Genomic DNA, 24,997 nt, shown 5'->3' on the forward strand with positions numbered 1-24,997 from the left:
AGGTTCCATCCTCCCTCGCTTTTCGGTATGCGCAGCTCAGGCACGCACTCGCGGCCCAATTCCCGGAACCGGTGACGCTCGAGTCGGATTCGATTGAGCGCCTCCTGATCTCGGGTGTCATGGGGAAGCCCCTTTCGTCCCTATACCTGCGTTTCACGGTGGCGTACGACACGAACACGGCGGGGGTCCTGGCCAAATGGACTGCTGACATCCCGGATCTAGACGAGGAGATTTGGGAGGAATGTGTCTCTTCCTTTCTTCCGTCTATGATTGCCTCTAGAGACCGATTCATACAACTAAAATTTTTGCACCGGGCCTACTATACCCCGCAGAGACTGGCTAAGATCTACCCCTCTAGGAGCCCCAGGTGCACTAGGTGCCTGGGGGATACGGGCTCGTTCCTTCATATGGTCTGGGCCTGCCCCGGGCTAGCCTCATACTGGGGGGGGGGGTGGCGGAGGTCCTAGCGGACCGCAGTGGGGTAGAATTTGTGCTGGATCCGAAAGTGTTCCTCCTTAGCTACCTGGGCGAGGTTGAGGGTGACAGGTACACCAAACTGAGCATCACCTTTGCATTATTCTATGCCAGAAGGGAGATCCTGCTTCGATGGCGGGGCACTGAGCTCCCCACAGTGTCCTCCTGGCTTGCTACGATTCATAGGGTCCTCCCATTATACAGGTTAACGTATGAAAGCAGAAACTGTCCAGCGAAATTTGAAAAAATCTGGTCGAACTGGATTGACTCTTCTACCTTATCTGTTGATGGTCCCCCTGTGATGGCTCCTGACTGAGGGGTCTGGTGGTTGGGTGGCTTTTTCCCCCCGCCCTTCTCCTCGCTGTCCCCCCCCCTCCCCTATCCACCTTTTCCCCCCACTTCGGGCGGGGGGGGCTGGTGGTGCAGGGAGGACACCCGGGGGGTGGTTGCCTATAGGGATGTGTCTCGAACCTGGCGACTGTACTGCTTATGGTATATGCCCTAGGAACTGTGTAAATGGTCTGCTACCCTGCCATGGATGTATTAACTAGCTGCTGAAATGCTTTGACTTTCTGCAATCATTCTGTTGCCTCTGTGGCTTGTACTGTCATGGATTTGTATGTTTGTTTGTCGTCTGTCTTCAAAAAATAAAAAACTTGTACTGTTAAAAAAATATTAAAAAACGTGCAATCAGATAAGAAAGCTTCTCAGTTATGCCAGTGTTAATTTTCTTTCTAATTGCCACCATTCTCTGCTAATACTTTCATGAGTGACTTACAACACCCTCCACCAGATGTGCCCTCACCTGGGGTATATGACCGTTCCCAATAGTGGACTTCTTCAAATGTTCCCAGTCAGATAATCTTCACAGGTACTTCGCAATATCGCTGTATGTCCCTTTAAAATATGCTTACTCCACTCAATATCTCTGCTCAGCGGTGGAGAGGGAGACCACCAAACATATGGCGGACGCAAGTGGGTAACAACCATACTTAGTGGAACGGTCATTGTAATGGAATTGACGGTGATACCCAGAGACTTTTGAAGGATGCAGGGTTCTCCTGTGCCAGCTTCACTAATGACTCTTGGGTCTAGGGTCATCCTATGTCCAATAGGGGCATAGGATGACTGAGAAATTATATTTTGAAATATTACAGGTGGTTAATTCTGACCCCAACAGGTCAATAGCAGCGTGACACATTCATGTGGGGACACACATACTGTTGAGGTGTTAATTGAGTCTGGCTCCTAAGATATTTCATTGTGCTATGCTAACAAGCCCTGTATTGTGTGAAAGTTCTATCGATGCCAATATGTGTTGTGAGTTAACACACTCCAAAAGTCCTGATGTCTGCCATGTCAGGCTATAGTAATTGACTCCTGTAGATTCGGTGCCAGAAGTCTGACCTTTCAGGTGTAGTGGATTAGCATGTCATTTATGTTTACTAAAGGAATGTGTTTTGTGTAGCAGGTGAGGATAACTTATCGCAGAGTGAGAACGTCTGGGTAATGATGAGTAATAAGCTCACCTGAATGTCATTATCCGACGGAATGTGTATTGAGCACCCCTTTGTGTGATGTTGTGGGTGGAGTGTTTCATTGTCCCTGCGATTACTGCAGCATGCTTTGTAACTGTATATAACCAGCTGAGTTTACCATTAAAGTATTCATTTGTTTCGGAACCAGAAACAGAGCTTGTGTCTCGTCATTCTGGGGAAAAATCCAATGGGTCCGGTCTGCTGGATTGTCGGATAAGCTGTCTTGTGTTGGTGGAATGGAATATCGTGAATGGCGTTAACCCCTGACTGTTACAGTCATGTACCCCAGGTGAGAGCACATCTGGTGGAGGGTGTTGCAAATATCACTCATGAAAGTATTGGCACAGAATGGTGGCGAATAGAAGAAAATGAACACTGGCATAACAGAGGCTTTCTGATGCGATTGCACATTTATATACAACACTGAGTCTTATTTTTAATGATTTAATTTTTTTTTGTATTGCAGGTTTAGGATATTGATCACAGGACTGCACCTATAATATACTGAGAAGCGTGGCACATATTGATAATAATTTTATGTTGGCACAAAGTGTGTAGAATGTGGACGATTCACAACAAACACTATTTTTGATCAAAGCAGCTCATAAAAAAAGGTATTACTTTTGAAGTTTGGATTTGCCTTCACTTCCTGTCCCATAAAATGCAACAGGATGTTAGAAGAAACCTCCCAAAGTTAGACGACTTCTCCCTCTTAGTGGGTAAATATTTACCCACACCTTTTGTTCTTATTACATCTTAAATTATGTTTAAAAAAAAACTACATATAATATAAATATCGGTTAATATTACTGGTCAAATGGCAAGTTCACTTTTTCACACCAAAAAAAACACACAACACACACCACCACACTAACTCCAAAACATCCTGGCCACCCCTCTGGACCCTGCTACACATAGTGGTCGGGATGCCCCATACTGTCAGCGTTAAGCCTGGTACACACAATCAGATTTTCAGTGGACAAGGAGTAAGACTTTTGTCCGAAGGGCATTGTGAAGGACTTGTATGCAATTGCCTATATGCTTCAGTCTAATTCTCTCCCTGCTAATTTAATGCTGTGTGTGTTAGGTGTAAAAGGTGATTTCATGTGTGACTCATTCCTCTGCATAACAGACTGTTGAAGTGCTAATGTCCCATCACCAGCCAGCTCTCTATTCTAAAGGGTAATTGATTTATTGTGTGTGTGAAGAAGACCTGCGTTTACCCTTAAGAGATGTGTATTGTATCATCAGGCTAAATGATTAGATAATTGGCTCATGTTAATTATTCTGATTGCTTCGTTGTAGTAATTAACTTCACTGATGTCATTATCTAAAGAAATATGTCTGTCAGGGTCGGCACCGGAGTGTCTACCTATAATCTGTATTGGAGCCCATTGTGTGGAAATGGGTGGAGATTTCATTGTTCTTTGATTGATGATTAGCTTGTAAACTGTATATAGCTAGCTGAATGCTGCCATTAAAGTGTCTCTTGTTCCAGCATTAAGCTTTGGATCATGTGTGGATTAGGCGATTCCAGGGATTTCTACTCATGGAATACTGGGTGATTTTCTTTTATGGGAAGAAGGGAATGCTTGACGGGGATATGTTCTACTACCGTCACAGGCATTGGCCAGGAATTTGTCTTGCATACAAAAACGGCAAAGAATTGTCGGCCAACAAACCCAAAGCTATGTGGTTTCAGCTCTTTAGCACCACCCTTTGGGCAACTTTTGCCAATGTTGCGTTATGGTTAGCATTGCTTCCAAGCATGCGTGCTTGTACGAGTTTTGTCCGATGGACTTGTGTACACGCGATCGGATAATCCAACAACACACATTTGTTGTCGGAAAATTTTAAAGCATGCTATCCCACATTTGTTGGCGGAAAATCCGACAACAATTGTCCGATGGAGTGTACAAGACAGTCGGATTTTCCAACAACAGCCTGTCATCACACAATTCCCGTCGTAAAATCCGATCATGTGTATGAGCCTTAATAGTCTGTACACTGCAATACAATAAAAACAATAAAATACAATACAATAAAATCTCATAGTTAGTTTCCATTGTAATACTTTCAATGACAAGCACTAACTGGTCAGCTATCTTCTGGGCCTCAGATTTACTTCTTATTGGCTGCGCTGACTGACCAATGAGCGCTTGCCATTGTGTACAAACTGCTACACTGGCGGCATGGGGCATCACGTAGGGAAGCACATTATTTCAATAGGAAGTGGAAGTGTGAGGACACCTTCAGTTTATTATATCAGCTGTCACATAAGGATTTCTACAGAACACGGATACTTTTCTGAACTCTTTGCACATGCACTTTAAGAATATTGTTGCACAATTAAAGTGGATGTAAACCCCTCTCATCCTTTCTAAACTACTGCCATAGTGCTGATCTATAAGGATATAGATGCCTCCTGCATGTATCCTTACCTGTCAAATGTCTCCCCTCTCTGTCTGTTATAAGAACTGAAAAACTGCAGATTCTGTGGGTGGATCTGTTGTCTGGAGCTTGGTGGGTGGAGTCGTGATGTCAGTAGACTCCCCACCCTCCTCTACACTCCCCTTGTCAACATGCATTTTTTCCTATGTATTCCTTACACTAAATTTTGCTATGAGCACTAACATCCAGTCAAAATCCAGAAAAGTCACCACATGACTTCAGAAAAGGAGTGGGGGTGGGAATTAAAAAATATATCCTGTCTCCAGGCTAGTGCATGAGATATGTAAATAACCTGTCACTCACAGCAAGGGGGCGGAACGGGCAAAGGATTTTCTCTGTAAGTCAATTTTTTTAAGACAATAAAAGAGGATTGCTCAGAGCTGGGTTAACTCTGTGTGGCAAAAAAATAAAATAAAAAATAAATAAAAGTATACTTAAAAAAAAAAAAAAAAACACACACACACACACACACACACACACACACACACACACACATCAGAAACTGGAAGCTGGAGGGAGCTGCGGTGGCTCAACGCGATTGGCACTGCGCTGACAAGCCATTCACCTCTGCAGCTAGGGGTTCGGATCCTGGTCTCGGCTACATGTGAATTGAGTTTGGTGGTCTCAGCCCGGCTCCCGGTGGGTGTGCTATGCGAGGTAAGCCTGCGCTTAGTACACCCACCCCCCTCCCACAAAAACCACCACACCTACACATGCACTCGAAATTGGGTTAACACACACGCACTTTGACCACGCGGTCTCTAAAAGAGAGGCGAAGGACTGACGGGGCTGGTTGAGTGGGCTAATCCTCTCACTCCCTTATAGGGAGTCCCTCTGCCCCGTTGGGCTTCAAAGCGGAGCAGGTAGGGCGGGCTGTGTGGGAGGACCCCCTCACACACCCGCCATTGCCACCCGGGGCATGAAGAAAGGTGGCAGATTGCCTCTGGGGGAGGCCTGCCTACTCCCAACTCCTGTAGTCCGGCTCCTTTCTCGAGCACACGCACAAAATACACTTTAAAAAAGAAAAAAAAAAAAGGAAAACTCTGTGTGGCAAGACTGGGCACAGATGATAGGAAATCTTATACTGTACATTGTGACATCAAAAAAAAAAAAAAAAAAAAAAAAAAAAAAAAAAATCGGGTTTACATCCACTTTAAAGTTTATTAAACAGTAATTAACTTGCACAGGGTTTGATTTTGTGGATTTATTGCTGCCTTTGGATATAAAAAAATAAAAATAATATTATTATTATTATTAATAATATAAATTAGCCTCCAATTATAAACAAAAGAACAGGACTATAACTTTACGTTTTTAACATGCAGACTTTTATGGTTGCAGTGAAAATAAGTAATTTGGGGCCAGATTCACGTAGAAGTGCGGCGGCGTAACGTATCGTAGATACGTTACACCACCGCAAGTTTTCGTCGCAAGTGCCTGATTCACAAAGCACTTGCAATGAAAACTTACGCCGGCGGCCTCCGGCGTAAGCCCGCGTAATTCAAAGGGGCGTGTGCCATTTAAATTAGGCGCGCTCCCGCGCCGGACCTACTGCGCATGCTCCGTTCTGAAATTCCCGCCGTGCTTTGCGCGAACTGACGTCATTTTTTCGAACGGCGACGTGCGTAGCGTACTTCTGTATTCCCGGACGTCTTACGCAAACGACGTGAATTTTTAAATTTCGACGCGGGAACGACGGCCATACTTTATACAGCACATATGTGTGCTGTGTAAAGTTAGGGCACCCAAAACGACGACTAACTTTGCGACGGGAAACTAGACTAGCAGCGACGTAGCGAACGCGAAAAACCGTCGTGGATCGCCGTAACTACCAATTTGCATACCCGACGCTGGTTTACGACGCAAACTCCCCCCCCAGCGGCAGCCGCAGTACTGCATCCTAAGATCCGACAGTGTAAAACAATTACACCTGTCGGATCTTAGGGCTAACTATGCGTAACTTATTCTATGAATCAGTCGCATAGATAATCTGAGAGATACTCCGTCGTATCCGAGATACTCCGTCGTATCCGAGATACTCCGTCGTATCCGAGATACTCCGTCGTATCCGAGATACTCCGTCGTATCCGAGATACTCCGTCGTATCCGAGATACTCCGTCGTATCTCCTTTGTGAATCTGGGCCTTGGTCTCTTGCCTGTGATCATCTGACACTGAATACAGGATTGGCAAACCTAAAATAGTGTTTTTGTTTTTTAAAAATAAATAGTGGTTTATCGATTACCTGAATCATAGGAACATTGCACATTAGATGTCAGCAGCTATGTCAGTTCCAGGAATAGTAAACTATCCCTCTGGGTCTTTTCCTCAGAACAGTTCAGCACACAATACATTACAGTGGGGGTTATTTACCAATACTGAAGGATGCCAAATCTGGTGCAGCTGTGCATAAAACCCAATCAGCTTCCAGGATTTATTTCCAAAGTTTAAGGCTGGGTTCACACTGATGCGAATTGGATGTGGCTTTTCACCACATCCAATTCGTATAGCAGGAGAGTGTGACCGGCTCTCAATGGAGCGAAGTCACACACCTCCGGGACAGCCGCAGTCCAAATTGCAGAAGAGTTCTGTGCCTCTTCTGGTTCGTTTCAGGTGCGAATTCAGCCAAAAATCCAGACCTGAATCGCACCCGAAACGGTGAACTGGGATGCACCGGACCCCCTGCTGTGAGCCGTAGCCGCTGGTAGTGCGAACCCAGCCTAATTGAACAAGCTGATTGGCTCAGCTGCACCAGCTTCTGAGTGCTCCAGTTTTAGTAAATCTCCCCCAGTGAGACTGTCCTACCTAGGGTTGCCAACTCATCCCTTTAAAACAGAACACATATTAATTACACAGGTTCTGTGGCTGATTAAGGAGGTAATTAAACTCACTTGGTGCCTTATTTGCATTAAATTAGCCTCAGAACCTGTGTAATTAATATGTGTTCTGTTTTAAAGGAATGAGGTGGCAACTCTAGTCCTACCTTCCCTGAATAGAGATGGGTCCAAAAAAATCTTATTATGGAGAATGCCACTGCTGACCTCCTGACAATGATAGTTGATGGTCTGTCTTCAGTACACTGCTACAGGAAAAGATTGTAGATTAATAAAAAGTCGGAAAGCCTTATCTGCAGAAGGGCCCCAGGTCAATGATTGGAAGTATTGGAGTGAAGGAGTCAGCAGGACATCGGTCAGCAATGGCAGCTTTCATGTCACTCTGGTGTAGGGCTGCAACCAACGATTATTTTCATAATCAATTAGTTGGCCGATTATTGTTTCGATTAAATCGGATAATAGCCTTAAAAAAAAAAAAATTTGCATTTTTTTATTTTTTTGGGGCCAATTTGTTGTTGGGCAGATTACAAAACACATTACATGCTTTTCTGCAGCTTCTCCATTGAAGTATATTGAACCAAAAAAAAAATAGCACCGTTTTGCTTTAAAAAGTCCTTGCCCTTTCCAAATACGCAGCAGCTAAAAAAAAAAAATCATGGATGTGAACGTGTCCCATAGGAAAACATGTAAATGAACTGTAGTGTGACCCCAGCCGGAGATGTTTTTTTTGGGGTTAAAAAAAAAAAAACACAAAAATAAGTACAAAAAATAGCAAATAATCGCTACTGTAAGGGGTTTCATTTTTTTTTTACTGTGGGACAGTGAAAGTAATATTTACAGTAGCCATTTTGTTCTAAAAAGGGCTAATTTGAGTTTTAACCCCAATAGGTTACTGGCCGATTAATTGATTATGAAAATTGTAATCGATTAATTTCATAAATCGATTAGTTGACGATTAATTGATTAGTTGTTTCGGCCCTAGAAAGCACTTTAGCAGACATGTTACTGTACACTTATTTGGACAACGTGCAATCATACAAGGAGTTACTGGACCACAAACAAGTTAATTCATATAGTCCAATGTAAAAATGAATTGTATATTTTAGCATTAAAAAAATATTAAAAAAACAAACACACTGTAAAAGCAAAACACACAGAAATGGCTGAAACAATTAATAACCTGGACTTACCCTAAGACGGACACAGCCTCTCCGGGATCCTCTCATCATTTTGTCTTTTGACTGTTAAAAAAAGGAAAAGGAGTATTAGACAATCATATCACAAATATTTCATCTACACAATCATTCTGTTACAGAGCCAGTGTATTAAAATGGTACAACTCTGCTTACCAATCCAACGATTACACACCCACCTCTCTGAGGTCAGACACCACAAGCTCTCTCCTAATAAAGATAAAATTTGGACAGCCAGAACCCAATTTGTACTTAAAGGGGTTGTAAAACTTCATCTTTTATTTTCTAAATAGGTTCCTTTAAGCTAGTGCATTGTTGGTTCACTTACCTTTTCCTTCGATTTCCCTTCTAAATGTTTTTTTTCTGTGTTTGAATTTCTCACTTCCTGTTTGTCCTCAGTAAGCTTTCCACCATCATCCGAGTGGTGGAAAGTCAGTCAGAACAGCTTACTGAACACCTTACTGAGGAGGAACAGGAAGTGAGAAATTCAGACAAAGAAAACAAAGAAAAAAAACATTTAGAAGGAAAATCGAAGGAAAAGGTAAGTGAACCAACAATGCACTAGCTTTAAGGAACCCATTTAGAAAATAAAAAACGAACCTTTACAACCCCTTTAATCTGTCCATACGTGGCAAGACTATGGATGTCCCTAAACAGAATCTTCCTAAATAGTTAAAGCGGACCATGGCACTTTTTTTCTTAAGTGGTGCTAAAGGCAGAATTATTTTTTTTAACTTAAAGCAGAGTTCCACCCAAAAATGGAACTTCCACTTTAAGCACTCCTCGCCCCCTTACATGCCACATTTAGCATGCAATTTTTTTTGGGGGGGGGGTGCTTAGTTTTGAGTGGGACTTCCTGTACCCCCTTCCTCCTAGGTGACTCTTCCTCTAGGCGACCTCTCCCTTCCAGCAATCTTCTGGGACACGTGACGGGCGCAGCACGACTCGCGCATGCGCAGTGCATGCCCGGCTGTGAAGCCAAAAGCGGTCACGACTGGGTGTCCACAGTGGCTATGACGGTGCCGGCAGAGGGGAGGAGCAACGCTCTGGGCAGCCGTGGAACAGGCAAGTGTCTTTTTGTAGCTGCAGAGTTTTAATAAAACAAAAAAAGTCTGGAACTTCGCTTTAATGCATTCTATTCATGAAGATGAAAAAATGTCGTAGTTACAGGATCTGGAAAGGACAGCTTGCAGCCTAAACAGCATTGTGGATTAAAGCATGGATTGCTTAAAGTCGCAGTTGCTGGTTTATTATTTTACCAGCCATTAAATCCGGTGAGTTTGTTTTGTATGACTGGTGGAGGATCACACTGGGTGGCATGTTTACACATTTGATCGACATCTAAAGCCCTGTACACACGATGGGATATCTGATGGAATCTAATCTGATGGATTTTTTTCCATCGGATATCCGATGAAGCCGACTTTCATCAGTCTTGCCTACACACCATTGGTTAAAAATCCGATCGTGTCCAAGGCGGTGACGCAAAACACTATGCCGTGCCGAGAAAAATTAAGTTCAATGCTTCCGAGCATGCTTCGACTTGATTCTGAGCATGCATGGATTTTTGACTGATGGATTTCCCAATAGACGATCGTTTTTATCTATCAGTTTAACCATAAGAGAAATTTAAAACAGGTTCTATTTTTTTTCACTGATGGATAAAAAAAAAACGTTTTCATCAGATGAACCAATCGTGTGTACAGGGCTGAAGAGATGAGTTACCATTTTTTGCATCATGAACTTTAATTATCACTTTAAACTCCCCCCCCCCCCTTTTTTTTTTTTAGATCACTACAATTATGGACTATTTATGTAATGTTTTTTAAACCATGAGCTTTATTGCATACGTCACATATTGTAATTTTGAGCACCTTTATACTCTATTGCATTGTTTGCACTTCATTTAAGATTTATCTGGGTTTGTGATTATGTATCCATTACACCATAGGGATAGATCTCAACATATAGCTAGATTCAGAGAGAGTTACGGCGGCGTAGCAGTAAATACGCCGTCGTAACTCTGAATCTACGCCGTCGTAAATTTAAGCGTATTCTGGAAACCAGATACGCTTAAATTAGGCTAAGATACGAGCGGCGTAAGTCTTCTACGCCGTCGTATCTTAGGGTGCATATTTACGCTGGCCGCTAGGTGGCACTTCCGTTGTTTTCCGTGTCGAATATGCAAATGAGCAAGACACGCCGATTCACGTATGTGCGCCCGCCGCAATTAGTTGCGCCGTTTACGTAAGAGATACGCCGGCGTAAATATAAAGCTGCTCCCTAGGTGGCGCAGCCCATGCAAGGTATGGACGTCGGAACAAGCCTATCTTTTTACATCGTTTGCGTAAGTCATACGCGAATAGGGCTGTGCGTAAGTTACGTTCACGTCGTAGGCAGTGTTCAACGTATCTTAGGCATTCTATCCGACGCATGCGCACTGGTATACGTCCACGGACGGCGCATGCGCCGTTCGTTGATAACGTAATTTACGTGGGGTCATGCTTAATTTCCCTAAAACCCGCCCACCTCTTCCTCATTTGAATTAGGCGCGCTTACGCCGGCACATTTACGCTACGCCGCAAGAGCTTTGTGAATACAGCACTTTCTCTCTAACTTGCGGCGTAGCGTAAATACCATACGCTACGCCCGCACAAAGTTACGCTGCCCTACCTGAATCTGGCCAATAGAGGGTATAAAATAGGCATTTTTAGACCAGCGCTGCCATTTTTCTTCTCACAGCCTTTGGATTCCGAAAATCATGGCGGCTGCGATCTGTAGCTTTATCCAATCCTTGCACCCCCAGTTCCCATCCAGTATCTTTGGCACCGTTTTCATTTTTTTTTCTTCAGATGTTGAACAAGAGCCTTAGCTGTCTGGGACTCTCCCTCCTCATTGGCTGAGACAGCAGCAGGCACCATTGACTCACTACTTTGACAGCAGCGGGAGCCAATGGGAGGGGGGGGAGAAGAGAGCCACAGCTCCGTGTCTGAATGGACACATACAGCAGTGGCTCAGCTTGGGTGTCCCAATAGCAAGCTGCTTGCTGTGGGGGTACTCGCCAGAAGGGAATAGCCAGGGCGAGGGACCCAAGAAGGGGACCTGGGCTGATCTGTGCAAAAACATTACATAGAGCACTCAAGTATAAAAAAAATTTGAAACAAAGGAAGAACACTTTAATATCTCTTTAAAATGGGGAGCGGGTATCTTTGACAGGTACAAACTCTTCTTCCTCAATTCTCGCCTAGACGGCAATAATATGCGCTTAGGCATGACCCTAAACGCGTCCCACTTGCAGCCTTTTGGGACACGTTACACGTTTGTTTTGTCAGGGAAAAGTGCGTACACAGGAGAAACCGAGCACACTCACGGCCCCCTGTCACTACTGCGCATGTGTTATATACCGTTTGCCAGCTGTAGTGGAGGATCCGTGGATAGAATGTGAAGCTGGGAATGCTCGTGCACGAGATAAGGAAATGAGATGTCAGTTAGCACAGGAGGAAGTAATGGCACACCTTTATCCGTGTGCATTTGTTTTTTTTCTTACTGAAAAAAGATTTAAAAAAAAGGAGATCGCTTAGAGACAGATTAACTCTTTATGGCAAGACTGGGCACAGATGACTTGACATCCTCTACTGTACCAGGTAGAAGTCTTCAGAAAATTAAAAAATTATACAATATATATATTCCCCCCCCCCCCCCCCCCCCCCAGGCGTACATCCACTTTAAAGTGGTTCTAAAGGCTCAATGTTTATTTTCAGTCATGCATTCTATGCATGACGGTAAAAAAAAAAAAAAAACTCTGTGCAGCTCCCTCCCCCCCCCCCCCCCATCGTGAGCCAACGATGTGCACAAGAGCAGTGGCTCTCCAGTGACTCCCCCAGTTCATTGGCTGGGACCACAGTGGGAGCCATTAGCTCCAACAAGGAGAATGGACACACAGCAGCGGCTCAGGAGCAAGCCTGTTTGAGTGCCCCCATTGCAAGTTGCTTGCTCTGGGGGCAAGCAGCAGGATGAAGGGGCCAGGAGCACTAGCAAGGGACCCGAGAAGAAAAGGATTGGGGCTGCTTTCTGAAAAAACACTGCACAGCGCAGGCAAATATAGCATGTTTGTGATTTAAAAAAATAAATTGCCTTTAATATCACTTTAAGGGCTGTCCAAATGCATTCCAAAGCATTTTTGATGTGTTTCCCCCCCAAAAGGTTTACTAGTTTTGTTTTGTGTTTTATGATGCATTTTGCCGCATTTCAGTACAGTTCTTTTGCAGAAAAGAAATGCAGACACTTTTACTTTTCTGGAACCCATATAAACTACTTTCTATGCGTTTGATGCAGAAAATAATAAAAAAAATGCACTGGTCTGCATCAGGTGTGAACCAACCCTCAGGCCTGATTCACACCTATATTGCGTTTTTTAATACATGCTTTTCATCCATTGAAGTCTATGGAACTAAAAAAACATAAAAAAGTCACTGGCCCTTTCCATAAAATACAGATGAAAAACTACATCCATACTTAGGAAACCATGTTAAATGGACTGTAGTGCGTTTCTGCAAAACTGAAAACGCACTAAAAAATGCAGAGGTGTGAACCAGGCCTTAAGGGGTCATTTTTAATGTTTATTAAAAGTCAGCCGCTACAAAAACTGGCTTTTAAAAAAACACTCACCTGCTCCACGTTCCAGCGACACGCCCGCCGGGGCTCTGCTCCTCTCCCCACCCCCCTCTCTGGCCGGCGTCTTCATTTGAAGTGTGGGGACCCGGCCGTGACAGCTTTCGGCTTCACGGCCGGGCACCCACTGCGCATGCACGAGCAGCCCTGCGCCATGTGATTGGACAGGCGATCGCCTGGGACCTGTCACGTGTCCCAGGCGATCGCCTACAGGGAGGGGCTGCCAAAAGGCGATATGACTATTCACCTTAGCAGCCCCTCGGCAGAAGGAGGAAGTGGGACAGGAAGTCCCACTCCTCCTGAAGCCCCCACCCCCCCCCCCCCCAAAAAAAAAATTACATGCCAAATGTGGCATGTAAGGGGGCGAGGAGTGGATTAAGTGGAAGTTCCACTTTTGGGTGAAACTCCGCTTTTAAGAGCCCAGTTAAAGCCCCCTCCATTTTGGAAACCTTGCCAGTTTTTGACAGATTTACGCTCATTTCCTGTCCTAAAGCCAAAACAGGAAATGACAGGAAATCTCTGGCTGTCAACATCAAAGACAGAACTAGTGTCGCCAATGAAAGATTTCTCTTCTGGCGACAACCCCAACATTTTTTTTGATCTTTTCCACTTTCAGGGATATCAGTAAACAGGATAATGAGACAGTTTTAGTTGTAATTTAACGTCACTGCACCCAATTATATAAGTAGGAGGAGCTTCATGCTCTTATCAGAACAAAAACGCTGCAGCGCTCTTTAGTGTACAAAGACAGACAATTTGAATCAGTCCCTGCCTATAATATACCCTTTGGCCCAGATCCACAAAGAAATTACTCCGGCGTATCTATTGATACGCCACGTAATTTCTACGATACCCCGCCGTATTTTTGTTTTTTATCCACAAAACAAGATACGACTGAATGTGGGCTCGATCCGACTGGCGTACGTCTTAGTACGCCGTCGGATCTTACGTGCATATTTACACTGGCCGCTAGGTGGCGCTTCCGTTGATTACCGCGTAGAGTATGCAAATGAGCAAGATACAACGATCCCCAAACGTACGTCCGCCCGGCGCATTTTTTTACATAAGGCTTTTTTCGGCGTAACGTTACCCCTGGGTCTATGAGGCATACACAATGTTAGGTATGGACGTAGGGACAGCGTCGAATTTTTCGTTGTTTACGTAAACCGTTCGCGAATAGGGCTTTGCGTAAATTACATTCACGTCTAAAGCACTGACTATTTGCGACGTGATTTCAAGCATGCACACTGAGATACCCCCACGGACGGCGCATGCGCCGTTAAAAAAAAAACGTCATTTACGTGGGGTCAAGATGTATTAACATAAAACACGCCCACAACTTAGTAATTTGAATTGCGCACCCTTACGCCAACACATTTACACTATGCCGCCGTAACTTACAGGGCAAATTCTTTCTGAATACGGAAAATACGCTCTAAGTTACGGCGGCGTAGTGTATCTGAGATACGCTACGCCTGCCTAAAGATAGGCAGATCTTTGTGGATCTGGGCCTTTATGTCTCCATCGAAAATTATACTCACACAGTTGGATTTTTGCGCAAGAAGCCAGTTAAGCTACCAAATTATTACAAAATGTCCCCTTTAAATGGCACAAACAAGTGAAAGGATTTCCTGGCAATAAAATGACAATCATATGATAAAAGCTGGGATGACACATCACATGGAACACTTAAGGGAAATGATTTTTGGAACAAATTCACAGATCTGAATAATACACGATGAGGTACTTGCTAGCACATTAAATGTTCATGCAGAACCAGAAAACAAGTCTTTGTTCTTCTGATGTAACACCAACATTACTGCAATACCCAGCAGTGACTTTCATCATTTCAAATCCAACACAATAGATATGCTTGTGACACCTTCCACCGCAACTCCCAACCATTAACCACTTCAGCCCCGAAAGATTTGCCCCCTTAATGACCAGGACACCTTTTTTGCAATTTGGCACTGCGTTGTTTTCACTGACAATTGGGCGGGCGTGCGACTTTGTACAAAATCAACATGCATGTAATTTTTTCCCCACCAAAAGGAGCTTTCTTTTGGTGGCAATTGATCACCTCTGCGATTTTTTTTATTTTTATTTTTTTGCATTAAACAAAGTGTGACAATTTAAAAAAAAAAAAAAAAAACACTATATACAATTTTTTTTTTACTTTTGCTATAATAAATATCCCCCTCAAAAAAAAAAAAAAAAAAAAATGTCTTCCTTAGGTTTAGGCCAATGTGTATACTTTTTTTTTTTTAACAAAAATATGTTGAAGTATACACATTGACCTAAACTGAGGAAGAAATTTGTTTTTTTTTGGGGGGGGGGGGGGATATTATAGCAAAAGTAAAAAAAAAAAAAAAAAACACACACACAAAGCCAATATTGATTGGTTTGCGCAAAAGTTTATAGCATCTACAAAATAGAAGCTATAAATTATGGCATTTTTATTAATTCTTTTTTATTATTTTATATTACTAGTAATGACGGTGATCTGCGTTTTTTTTTTTTATCGGGACTGCGACATTGTGGCGGACACATCGGACACTTGACACTTTTGGGACCACTGACATTTATACAGCAATCAGTGCTATAAAAATGCAATGAATACTGTATAAATGACACTGGCAGAGAAGGGGTTAACAGTAGGGGGGGCAATCAAGGGGTTAACTGTGTCCTAGAAGCGATTCTAATGGTGGGGGGGTCTGCTTGGGTGAGGAGAGCGATTGTTGTTCATACTTGGTATGTACAACAGTTCGCTCTCCTCCCCCCTGACAGCACGGAGATCTGTCTGTTTACGTTGACCGATCTCAGTTCTGTCTCCATGTGGAGAGATCACAGGTGCCTGACCGCCATCACAACCGCCAGGCATGCGCAGGAGCTACGACGGCTCGCCCAGGGGTGCCAACCTGCCGCAGTATAACTATTGGAGTCACAAATGTTGGCATATACAGAGTGGTATATGATGCTCTCCTCCCTCCTGCTCCATGTCTTCCTATTGTTAAACATGTCACTATGGGGGCAGGATACAGTGAAGCACCACAGCACTAGAAGCTGGGCAAGCCAGATAGAGCCTGTCTAATTGGTGGCTGGAGGACACCCAGCTCTTATATCCCCAGTGTACCTGGCTCACCCCTTTCATTCATTGAATTTCAAGTCTTTCACTCATGGAGGCTATGAGAACTACCTGGGGAGGTCTGCATGCACAAGGCATTTTGAATTTTCCATAACTACTCCCAAGAACAAGCCCAACTAAAATCTAGTGGAACCAATTGCCTTCAAAAGTCACCCAATTAATAAATAGAGTCCATCTGTCTGCCCTCTAATCTCAGTATAAATACGGCTGTTCTCAGAAGCCCTCAGAGGTTTGTTAGAGAACCTTCGTCAACAAACCGCATCATGAAGGCCAAGGAACACACCAGACAGGTCAGGGATAAAGTTGTGGAGAAGTTTAAAGCAGGGTTAGGTTATAAAAAAAATATCCCAAGCTTTGATTATCTCTTGGAGCACTGTTCATCATCCCAAAATGGAAAGAGTATGGCATAACTGCAAACTAGGATTGTCCCGATACCGATACTAGTATCGGGACCGATACCGAGCATTTGCGCGAGTATTGTACTCGCACAAATGCTCCCGATGCATATGCCGATTCCTGGGATGGGTGAGAGGAAGTCAGCGGATGGAGTCAGCTGAGCAGAGGGTGGTGAGGGCAGAGAGCAGAGCGGGGTGGAGAGCAAAGCGGAGCGGTGAGCGCGTCCTCAGGCGGGTAAGCTTGTAGGGGGCAGCCGCATCATCCATCGGAGACCGGAACCGTCACATTCGTTAAACTGAAGTGACGCTCCGTTACGCAGTCAGTGCTTGAAAATCCCAACGCCCATCTTGGTACACCCTGCACTCAGCCACAGTATGCCAGCAGTGGACATCTTGTTACACCCAGCCCAACCTACATGGGCTGGGTGTAACAAGATGTCTGCTGCCGCTTTATTGAGGCCGAGTGCAGGGGGTACCAAGATGGGCGTCGCAGAGGCAGCATAGAAAAATATATCCTCTCGTGCCCATAAGTGCCATCAATCAGTGACATCTGTTAGTGCCATCCAGCCATCAGTGCGTGCCACCTATCAGGGCCCAGCCAGTGTGTGCCACCTATCAGTGCCCAGCCAGTGTGTGCCACCTATCAGTAATGAAAAAAAAAAAAAAATCGGTATAGGCGAGTACTTGAAAAATATATCAGTACTTGTACTCGGTCTTAAAAAAAGTGGTATTGGGACAACCCTACTGCAAACCTACCAAGACATGACCGTCCACCTAAACTGACAGGCCGGGCAAAGAGAGCATTCATCAGAGAAGCAGCCAAGAGGACCATTGTAACTCTGGAGGAGCTGCAGAGATCCACAGCTCAGGTGGGAGAATCTGTCCACAGGACAACTATTAGTCGTGCTCTCCACAAATCTGGCCTTTATGGAAGAGCGACAAGAAGAAAGTAAACTCTAGTCCCTGTACAAAAATGCAGTTTCATAAAGCCTCATACTAACGATCGAACTTCAAACAAACTTTTCCGTGGATTTTTGTTTTAAGGGCGTTGGCCGGGAACGCCCATAGCATACACACGGCAGGACTTTTTCTGCAAACTTTCCCAAAATCACGTGTTTTTTCCTGCTCTTTACCGCCACCCTTTGGTCAACTTCTGCTATTGTTGGTTGATTTTAACATTAGTTCTGGGAATGCTTGTTTGTACTTTGGACTAAAGTCCGATGGATTTCTGTACATACGATAGGACTTTGCACCGTAGGACTTTTGTTGCCGAAAAGTTTGCCCGTTTGCAGAGCGAACTTTTGTCCGATGAAAACCGAAAAAGTTTGTCCGATGGAGCGTAGACATGGTAGGATTTTTTTTAAAAACCTGCTCATTTTGAAGTTTGTTGTCAAAAAGTCAGACCATGTGTATGGTTCTACTTCTCTGGGACGCCGTCTTTTTACTGCCGCCCCTTTCCTCGTTCCCCGCACACGCTCCCGAGCGCGCAGCAGGGAACTTCTGTGCTGGCCGTGTCCCTTGAAAACAGCCAATCACAGATCGCCGTGAACGGCCAATCGGAGTGGCCGTTTGCTAGGCGATCTGTGCGGCCAATGAGAGATGATCTCCTATGTAAACATAGGAGATCATTTCTCATTGCCGGTGACTTGTCCTGAATGTTCCCCTATGGGGGAAGTTCCTCCACTCACTGCGCAGGCGCAAACTTTCTGACGGAAATCCCCGAACCTCGCCCGGCAGCCAGGCTCTTTCCTTAACATCCCCGTGGATTGGAGGATGTTAAAAAAAGAGCCAGGAGGCCGAGCGAGCGAAGCGAGCCGTCCGAGCGAAGCGAGGACGTGAGGCCCACTGGCCACTTTCCTCTAAGTCCACGTCGCCCTGGATGCCGGCCGCCGTTCAGGGATTTCCGTCAGCAAGTTTGCACCTGCGCAGTGCTTGACGGAACTTTCCCGATGGCTGGAACCAGCTCAGCGCATCAGTTCGCGCATGCGCTGGAACTTCCATGATACATGGAACCAGCACGTCAGATCACCGGCTCTCACAATGACAGCGTCCTGTCAGGGAGAGAGGAGACTGATCTGTGTCTCTTGTACATAGGGACACAGATCTGTCACCTCCCCCAGTCACCCCCCTTCCCCTACAGTTAGAACACTATATAGGGAATACATTTAACCTCTTTCTCACCCCCTAGTGTTAACCCCTTCCCTGCCAGTCACATTTATACAGTAATTAGTGCATATTTATAGCACTGATTGCAGTATAAATGTGAATGGTGCCAAAAATGTGTCAAAAGTGTCTGATGTGTCCGCCATAATGTCGCAGTCGCTATAAAAATCACAGATCGCCGCCATTACTAGTAAAAAAAAAAAAAATAATAATTCTGTCCCTTATTTTGTAGGCGCTATAACTTTTGCGCAAACCAGTCGCTTATTGCGATTTTTTATTTTTTTTTACCAAAAATATGTAGAAGAATATGTATCGGCCTAGACTAAAAAATTTTTTTTTTTTTTTTTTATTGGGCTAATTATTATAGCAACAAGTAAAAAATATTGTATTTTTTTTCAAAATTGTCGTTCTTTTTTTGTTTGTAGCGCAAAAAATAAAAAACCGCAGAGGTGATCAAATACCACCAAAAGAAAGCTCTACTTGTGGGGAAAAAAGGACGTCAATTTTGTTTGGGAGCCACGTCGCACAATTGCGCAATTGTCGGTTAAAGCGACGCAGTGCCGGAAGCTGACATTTCACCTGGGCAGGAGGGGGGTATATGTGCCCAGTAAGCAAGTGGTTAAGACACTACAAGGTGCCACCCTGAAACAGGACACTTGGGTCAGCAGTCATGGAATCACCTTACGCTGGAACATAGGCAGAGATTAAAAGATAAGGACGTTGCATACTCAGTAAGTGATAAAAACAGCTGCTGAAAGCTTTTGAGGAAAAAAAAAAAGAAGGAGTTTATTTCTGTGGCTTCCACCACAACCCACTGAGTTTCTTCTACATGAGTCTCATTTCTTTAGAGGTGTCCCAATTACAGTGTACATAAACCCCCATCAATGAGTGCCTCCAACTTGCTGTCTTTTGGTCTGTTAAATCTACCATTGGTAGTATTACAGCAGGACTCGACAAATCCCAGCTGCCAGGTCGCCATTGCGACTCGAAAATTGCTTCATGGTGCCTGGGCTTTTGTCCAGTGCCATCGCTATGGAGGTGTGGAACACACCTGGGTGACACCAAGTAAGAAGCAGGGTTTTCATGGGCAGTTCAGAAGCCCGGAGAAAGGTAAAAGCAGAAGTAAGGACATGGTGCCTGCTCAGCGGCACCGACACAGAGGACACACACCACGCTAAGAAGAGGCACACAACACAGACACAGTTAAACAGGGCCAGGTCTGTTAAACCAGTCTCTAACCATCTCTTGTACCATACACACAGTCCCCAACCGTCTCCTGTAGTACCTCTGCAGTCCCCAACCGTCTCCTGTAGTGGTGCACCAAAAAAAAAAAAAGTGCAGATAATGGAGCCAGGTGGCGCGCATTAGTCATCCTGGTGCGCCCCTGTCAGAGTCCCCCTCCCTCTCGAGTGTCATGAGATGCAGCTTCACCAGTGCCTGGTAGCGTGATCTCACGCTGTGTCACAGAGCTGATCTGAATCGTCATGCAGCCGCTGCAATGATGTCCCGCCTCCTAGACCCCCTCTTGTGATAGACGGCACACGGATACAATGATGGGAATCATTGTGCCATAAGAAGCGGGACATCGTTACAGCAGCTGCACGCCAATTCAGACCAAGCTCTGTGACAGCGCGAGATCACACTACCGGCACAGGCAGGCTGCATCTCAGGGGCACTGGCGGGCTGCATCTCAGGGGCACTGGCGGGCTGCATTGATCTCCTGTACTAGGTCTGCAGCCAATACTATTAGCAATGTGTTTAAAGCCGAGCTCCACCAAGGAAAACTTTTTTTTTTTTTTTTTACATACCTGAGTGCCTGTTGCTAGGCAGATTGTCCTCATCTGCCACTTCCTGATCTTCATTCTTCTGTTCCTCGGCTGCCTCCTGTGGAATGGTGGAGTGGTGTCTTCTGGGACATTGTGTGTGTCCCAGGAGACATCATCCATTCACGGTGCGCCGCGCTGCTCGTGCATGCGCAGTAGTGAATCGTGCGGTGAAGCCGCAAGGCTTCACTTCCTGATTCCCTGACCGAGGGTGGCGGCAGGGCAGTCGAGACCCGAGCGTTTGCTCGGCTTCAGCTACCGTCATCGCAGGTACCCTGGACAGGTAAGTCTCCTTAGTAAAAGTCAGCAGCTACAGTTAGTTAGTAGCTGCTGACTTTTTTTTTTTTTTCACCGGACCTCCGCTTTAAGTAAGAGATTGCAGACATGATATAAGAGATGGTTAGAGACTACAGACTGTATTTTTATTGAGAATTTGTTGCACTAAAGGATGCCAAAAATGGCCAACAATAAAAATATATATTAATTGGGGGGGGGGGGGGGCTTGACAGAAAAATGTGCCTTGCAGTGTTATTTCAATGGTCAGAATTAAAAATCTGCCCAGTGAAATAAATAAATAACCAAACTCTGAACATAAACCTACCTAAACTGGTTGAACTAGATGCCCTTGTGTCTTTATTCAACCAGACGAACTATGAAACTGGTTTGAAAAAAATATGCAGCTTGGTGAGCTTATAATGTTGATTTCCTCCTGTCAGAATAAACCATGTTTACAAGAAAGCAGTGTGCTTGAGGCAAGAAATGTGAAGGCTGCTCTGTGTTCTCTGCACACTTCCTGCGTTATGTCAGAGCCCGTCCCCCCTAGTTCTGTAGAAGGATTAATCTTTATGCTGCACAGATCTGAAACTGGGAGTGGTTGGTAGTTTAGAAGGCGAATACCATTTTTGGTGGAAATTTCTCCCTCACCTAGGGAGGCCCCTGATATACAGGTCACAAATCCCAGGAGGCTACAGGACCAGTCTCCCTGCAAGCGGGAATCTTGTGAATGTGCAGTACAAAGCCAGCCCCCTAGGTGGCAGCAAAGAAGATCAAAAGTCCTGAGAAGAACTGGGTTCATGGAGAAAGCACTGGACTTTTGGGCTTGTGTGTGTTTAAGGCTCCGTTCAGATCTAGGCGTTTTCGGATCGTGGGCGGAATCGCTGCATTTCCGAATATCAGCAAAATTGCGGGATGCGTTTGTGATCCCCAACCCTTCTAATGGCACCCCAATCACAATGCGATTGTCGGCTGACCAATTACTGTAAAATCGTGCAAACAGAATCGTGGGTCATCTGTCATCGCCCAAAAGAAGTTCTGAGACTTCTTTTGGGGTGACGGGGTTACGTTTGCATGATTTTACCGCAATTCGCAGGGAGACCATTGGAAGTGGCAGGGATCGTAAGTACATCCTGTGACATAGCTGCGCTGCCATCAATCCAACCAATGGAGAGCTGACAAGCAGATTGGAAAACGAGGCAGGAACGAGCGCACGGAAGTTCGGGGCTCAGGTAAGTAAAACGGGGGCACGGGCGTGGGGGGGGGGCTGAGAGTGCAAGGTGTTTTTTCACCTTAATGCATAGGATGTATTAAGGTGAAAAAAACATGAAGGTTTACAACTAGGGCTGTCCCGATACCACTTTTTTAGGACAGATCAACCCCAGCCCCCCCCGTACTCGACGATACCGATCCTTTTTTTTTTAATGTTATGTGACAGTTTGACTGATGGGCACTGATAGGCGGCACTTATGGGCACTGATGGATGTCACTTTTGGACACTGATGGCACTGACAGGCAGCACTTATGGGCACTGACAGCTAGCTTCCATTGACATGGGGCACCGTTTGCACTTATGGGCACTGACAGTTAGCTGGCACTGACATGGGGCACCGTTTGCACTTATGGGCACTGACAGTTAGCTGGCACTGACATGGGGCACCGTTTGCACTTATGGGCACTGACAGTTAGCTGGCACTGACATGGGGCACCGTTTGCACTTATGGGCACTGACAGGTGGCTGGCACTGATGGGCAGCACTTATGGCAATGACAGTTAGCTGGCACTGACAGATGGCACTTATGGGCACTGATGGATGGCACTGACAGGCAGCACTTTTGGGCACTGATGGATGGCACCGTTAGATGGCACTGACAGGTGGCTGGCACTAACATGTTGCTGGCACATATGGGCAGGCACTGAAACGCCACAATAAACGCCATGAGGAATGGATTTTGAAATGCTATGCTGCGACGCCCATCTTGGTACACCCTGCACTCGGCATCGGAAGACATCTTGTTACACCCAGCCTAAACTATATGGGCTGGGTGTAACAAGATGTCCGCTGCTGGCTTACTGTGGCCAAGTGCAGGGTATACCAAGCTGACGGCGACCGAATGTGATGGCTCCGGTCACCAATCCCGATGCGGCTGCGCCCTGCAAACTGACAGCTTACCTAACTGAGGACTGGCTCTCCACCTACGGACACGTCCCGCCCACTCCGCCTGCCCTCTCCGCTCACAGACTCCGCCCACCTTCTCCACCCGCCAACCAGGTATTGGGTCAGGCATCGGAAGCATTTGTGTGAGTACAAGTACTTGCGCAAATGCTCTGTATTGGTCCCGGTCCCGTTACTAGTATCAGGATCGGGACAACCCTATTTACAACCACTTGAATAATACACCTTTCCATAAACTCCAGAAGGGAAGCTTAATTGTCCATATTCAGAGAATGAACCCACGCCTCACTCTCATCATTCATCATTTTGTTGTCCATCATTAGAGAATGATCCGCTCTCTCCATGTGATCAGAGGCGGAGCTCTTTCCCCCCCCCCACGCTCTGACCGGGAGAAGCAGACAAAACCCCCCCGGTCTCCTCCATGGGCCAAAATCAGTAGGTAGGAGGCTCGCCCCTAGTCCCCTCCCCCTTCGGTCTGTCACTGTAATCTCTTTAGCTAATCAAACTGTAAATTTAGAAATGCGTCCTGTGAAGAGTGATCTGCATTTGGGTTGCTTTTCAGAGGCAATTGATGGGCAGTGAGAAGAGGAAATGTGACAACTCCTCACCGCCTATTTTTACCACATTTTTGCAGAAAAGTGCAGTGCAAATAGGAGACAAAAGACAAGGAGAATTTACTAAGGCTGGAGCAGCTGTACACAGCAACCAATCAGCTTCTATCCTTTATTTTTAAAGCTTAACTGAAAGAGCTGCAACACAGAATCTAATTGGCTGCTCCAGTGGTGACCCTGCAAAGGGCAGTGGATGATTTGTATCTGGAGACAGTATAAGATCACACTGTCTGGGAATACACACACTTTTCTGGCTATTAGAACTTGTAATGGAAAGTACATCATGTACATGTGGCCAAAAGGTCTGTCCATACCAAGCCACGCCCACCAGTGACCCCTGTCCTAGGACACACACGGGGCTCCGCCCACCCGGCAGCCCAGTCACCTGACCGCTCTCCATACCCCAGGCTCAGCCCTGCCACAGTTGGGCGTGTCTCCCATTCACTGGGTGCGGCCAGCAGGACACGGAACACGTTGGCTTACACCCGCCCTCACGCTCATTGGCCAAAGCACCGAGGAGGCGTGCCCTAATTGGTTACTTCCTCAGCACATCTCTTCTCTGATTGGCTGGAACCGGACAACTCCGCGACTATTGCCAAAGGGCTGCCCGCCTCGTAACGAGAAGAGAGTGCCCACCGCCGTGCCGCCAGCGCCTTCTACTCACCGTGTAATAGGAGAGAAGTCCGGCGTTGTAGTCCAACACGAACCAGCGATACTGCCAACCTTTCATCACGTTCGTCCATTTACTCAGCGGACCCTCCATGATAGACGCCATCTTGCAGTCGTGAAATAACAACACACGTCTCGGACGTACGTCGCGCGTCAGCAGCACAGTGGGCGGGACAATCGGGAAAGTGGGCGCGGTTTTAGAAGCCTCGGGCGGAGTCTGTGGGCGTGGCGCGGATGCCTCGCAGTGGTACAGGCCGTTGCTAGGCGATGCTCGGATGCTGTGTAAAGAGATGAGATGCTGAGATTGTCCGCTCACTGCAGAAGCGGGATACACAACATTCCACTGACAACGTGTGACAATAAAAAATCAATAAAGTTATCCTTATCGTTGTTAATTAACCACGTGATACCCAGGTCAATTCAGTTATTTCTCTCCTACATGTAAACATTATTATTTATTACACAGAACCCCCAAACATTAAATATTTTTTAACAGAGACTCTAGCCACTTGCTTACTGGGCACATAAACCCCCTTCGTGCCCAGGCGAAATTTCAGCTTCCGGCTTCCGGCTTTAACTGAC

The 24,997-nt window shown here is 45.6% G+C and overlaps 1 protein-coding gene across 4 annotated transcripts in view; it reads right to left on the reverse strand.

The window, feature by feature from the left end:
- Positions 1-24,558, reverse strand: part of OSBPL9 (oxysterol binding protein like 9) — a 202,766-nt gene extending 178,208 nt beyond the window's left edge. For 2 of the 4 annotated variants that reach the window (XM_040360489.1, XM_040360487.1), the window contains exons 1-2: positions 24,411-24,558; positions 8,487-8,537 (exon numbers count right to left, since the gene is read on the reverse strand). In XM_040360489.1, the coding sequence (XP_040216423.1) occupies positions 8,487-8,537; positions 24,411-24,521 (162 nt within the window). In that variant the 5' untranslated portion in view covers positions 24,522-24,558. The remainder of the gene's footprint in view (positions 1-8,486; positions 8,538-24,410) is intronic. The other 2 variants (XM_040360488.1, XM_040360486.1) reach the window with 1 other exon arrangement.
- Between the last annotated feature and the right edge of the window lie 439 nt (positions 24,559-24,997).

This window comes from Rana temporaria, chromosome 7, assembly GCF_905171775.1.
Source record: "Rana temporaria chromosome 7, aRanTem1.1, whole genome shotgun sequence".
Lineage (NCBI taxonomy): Eukaryota > Metazoa > Chordata > Amphibia > Anura > Ranidae > Rana > Rana temporaria.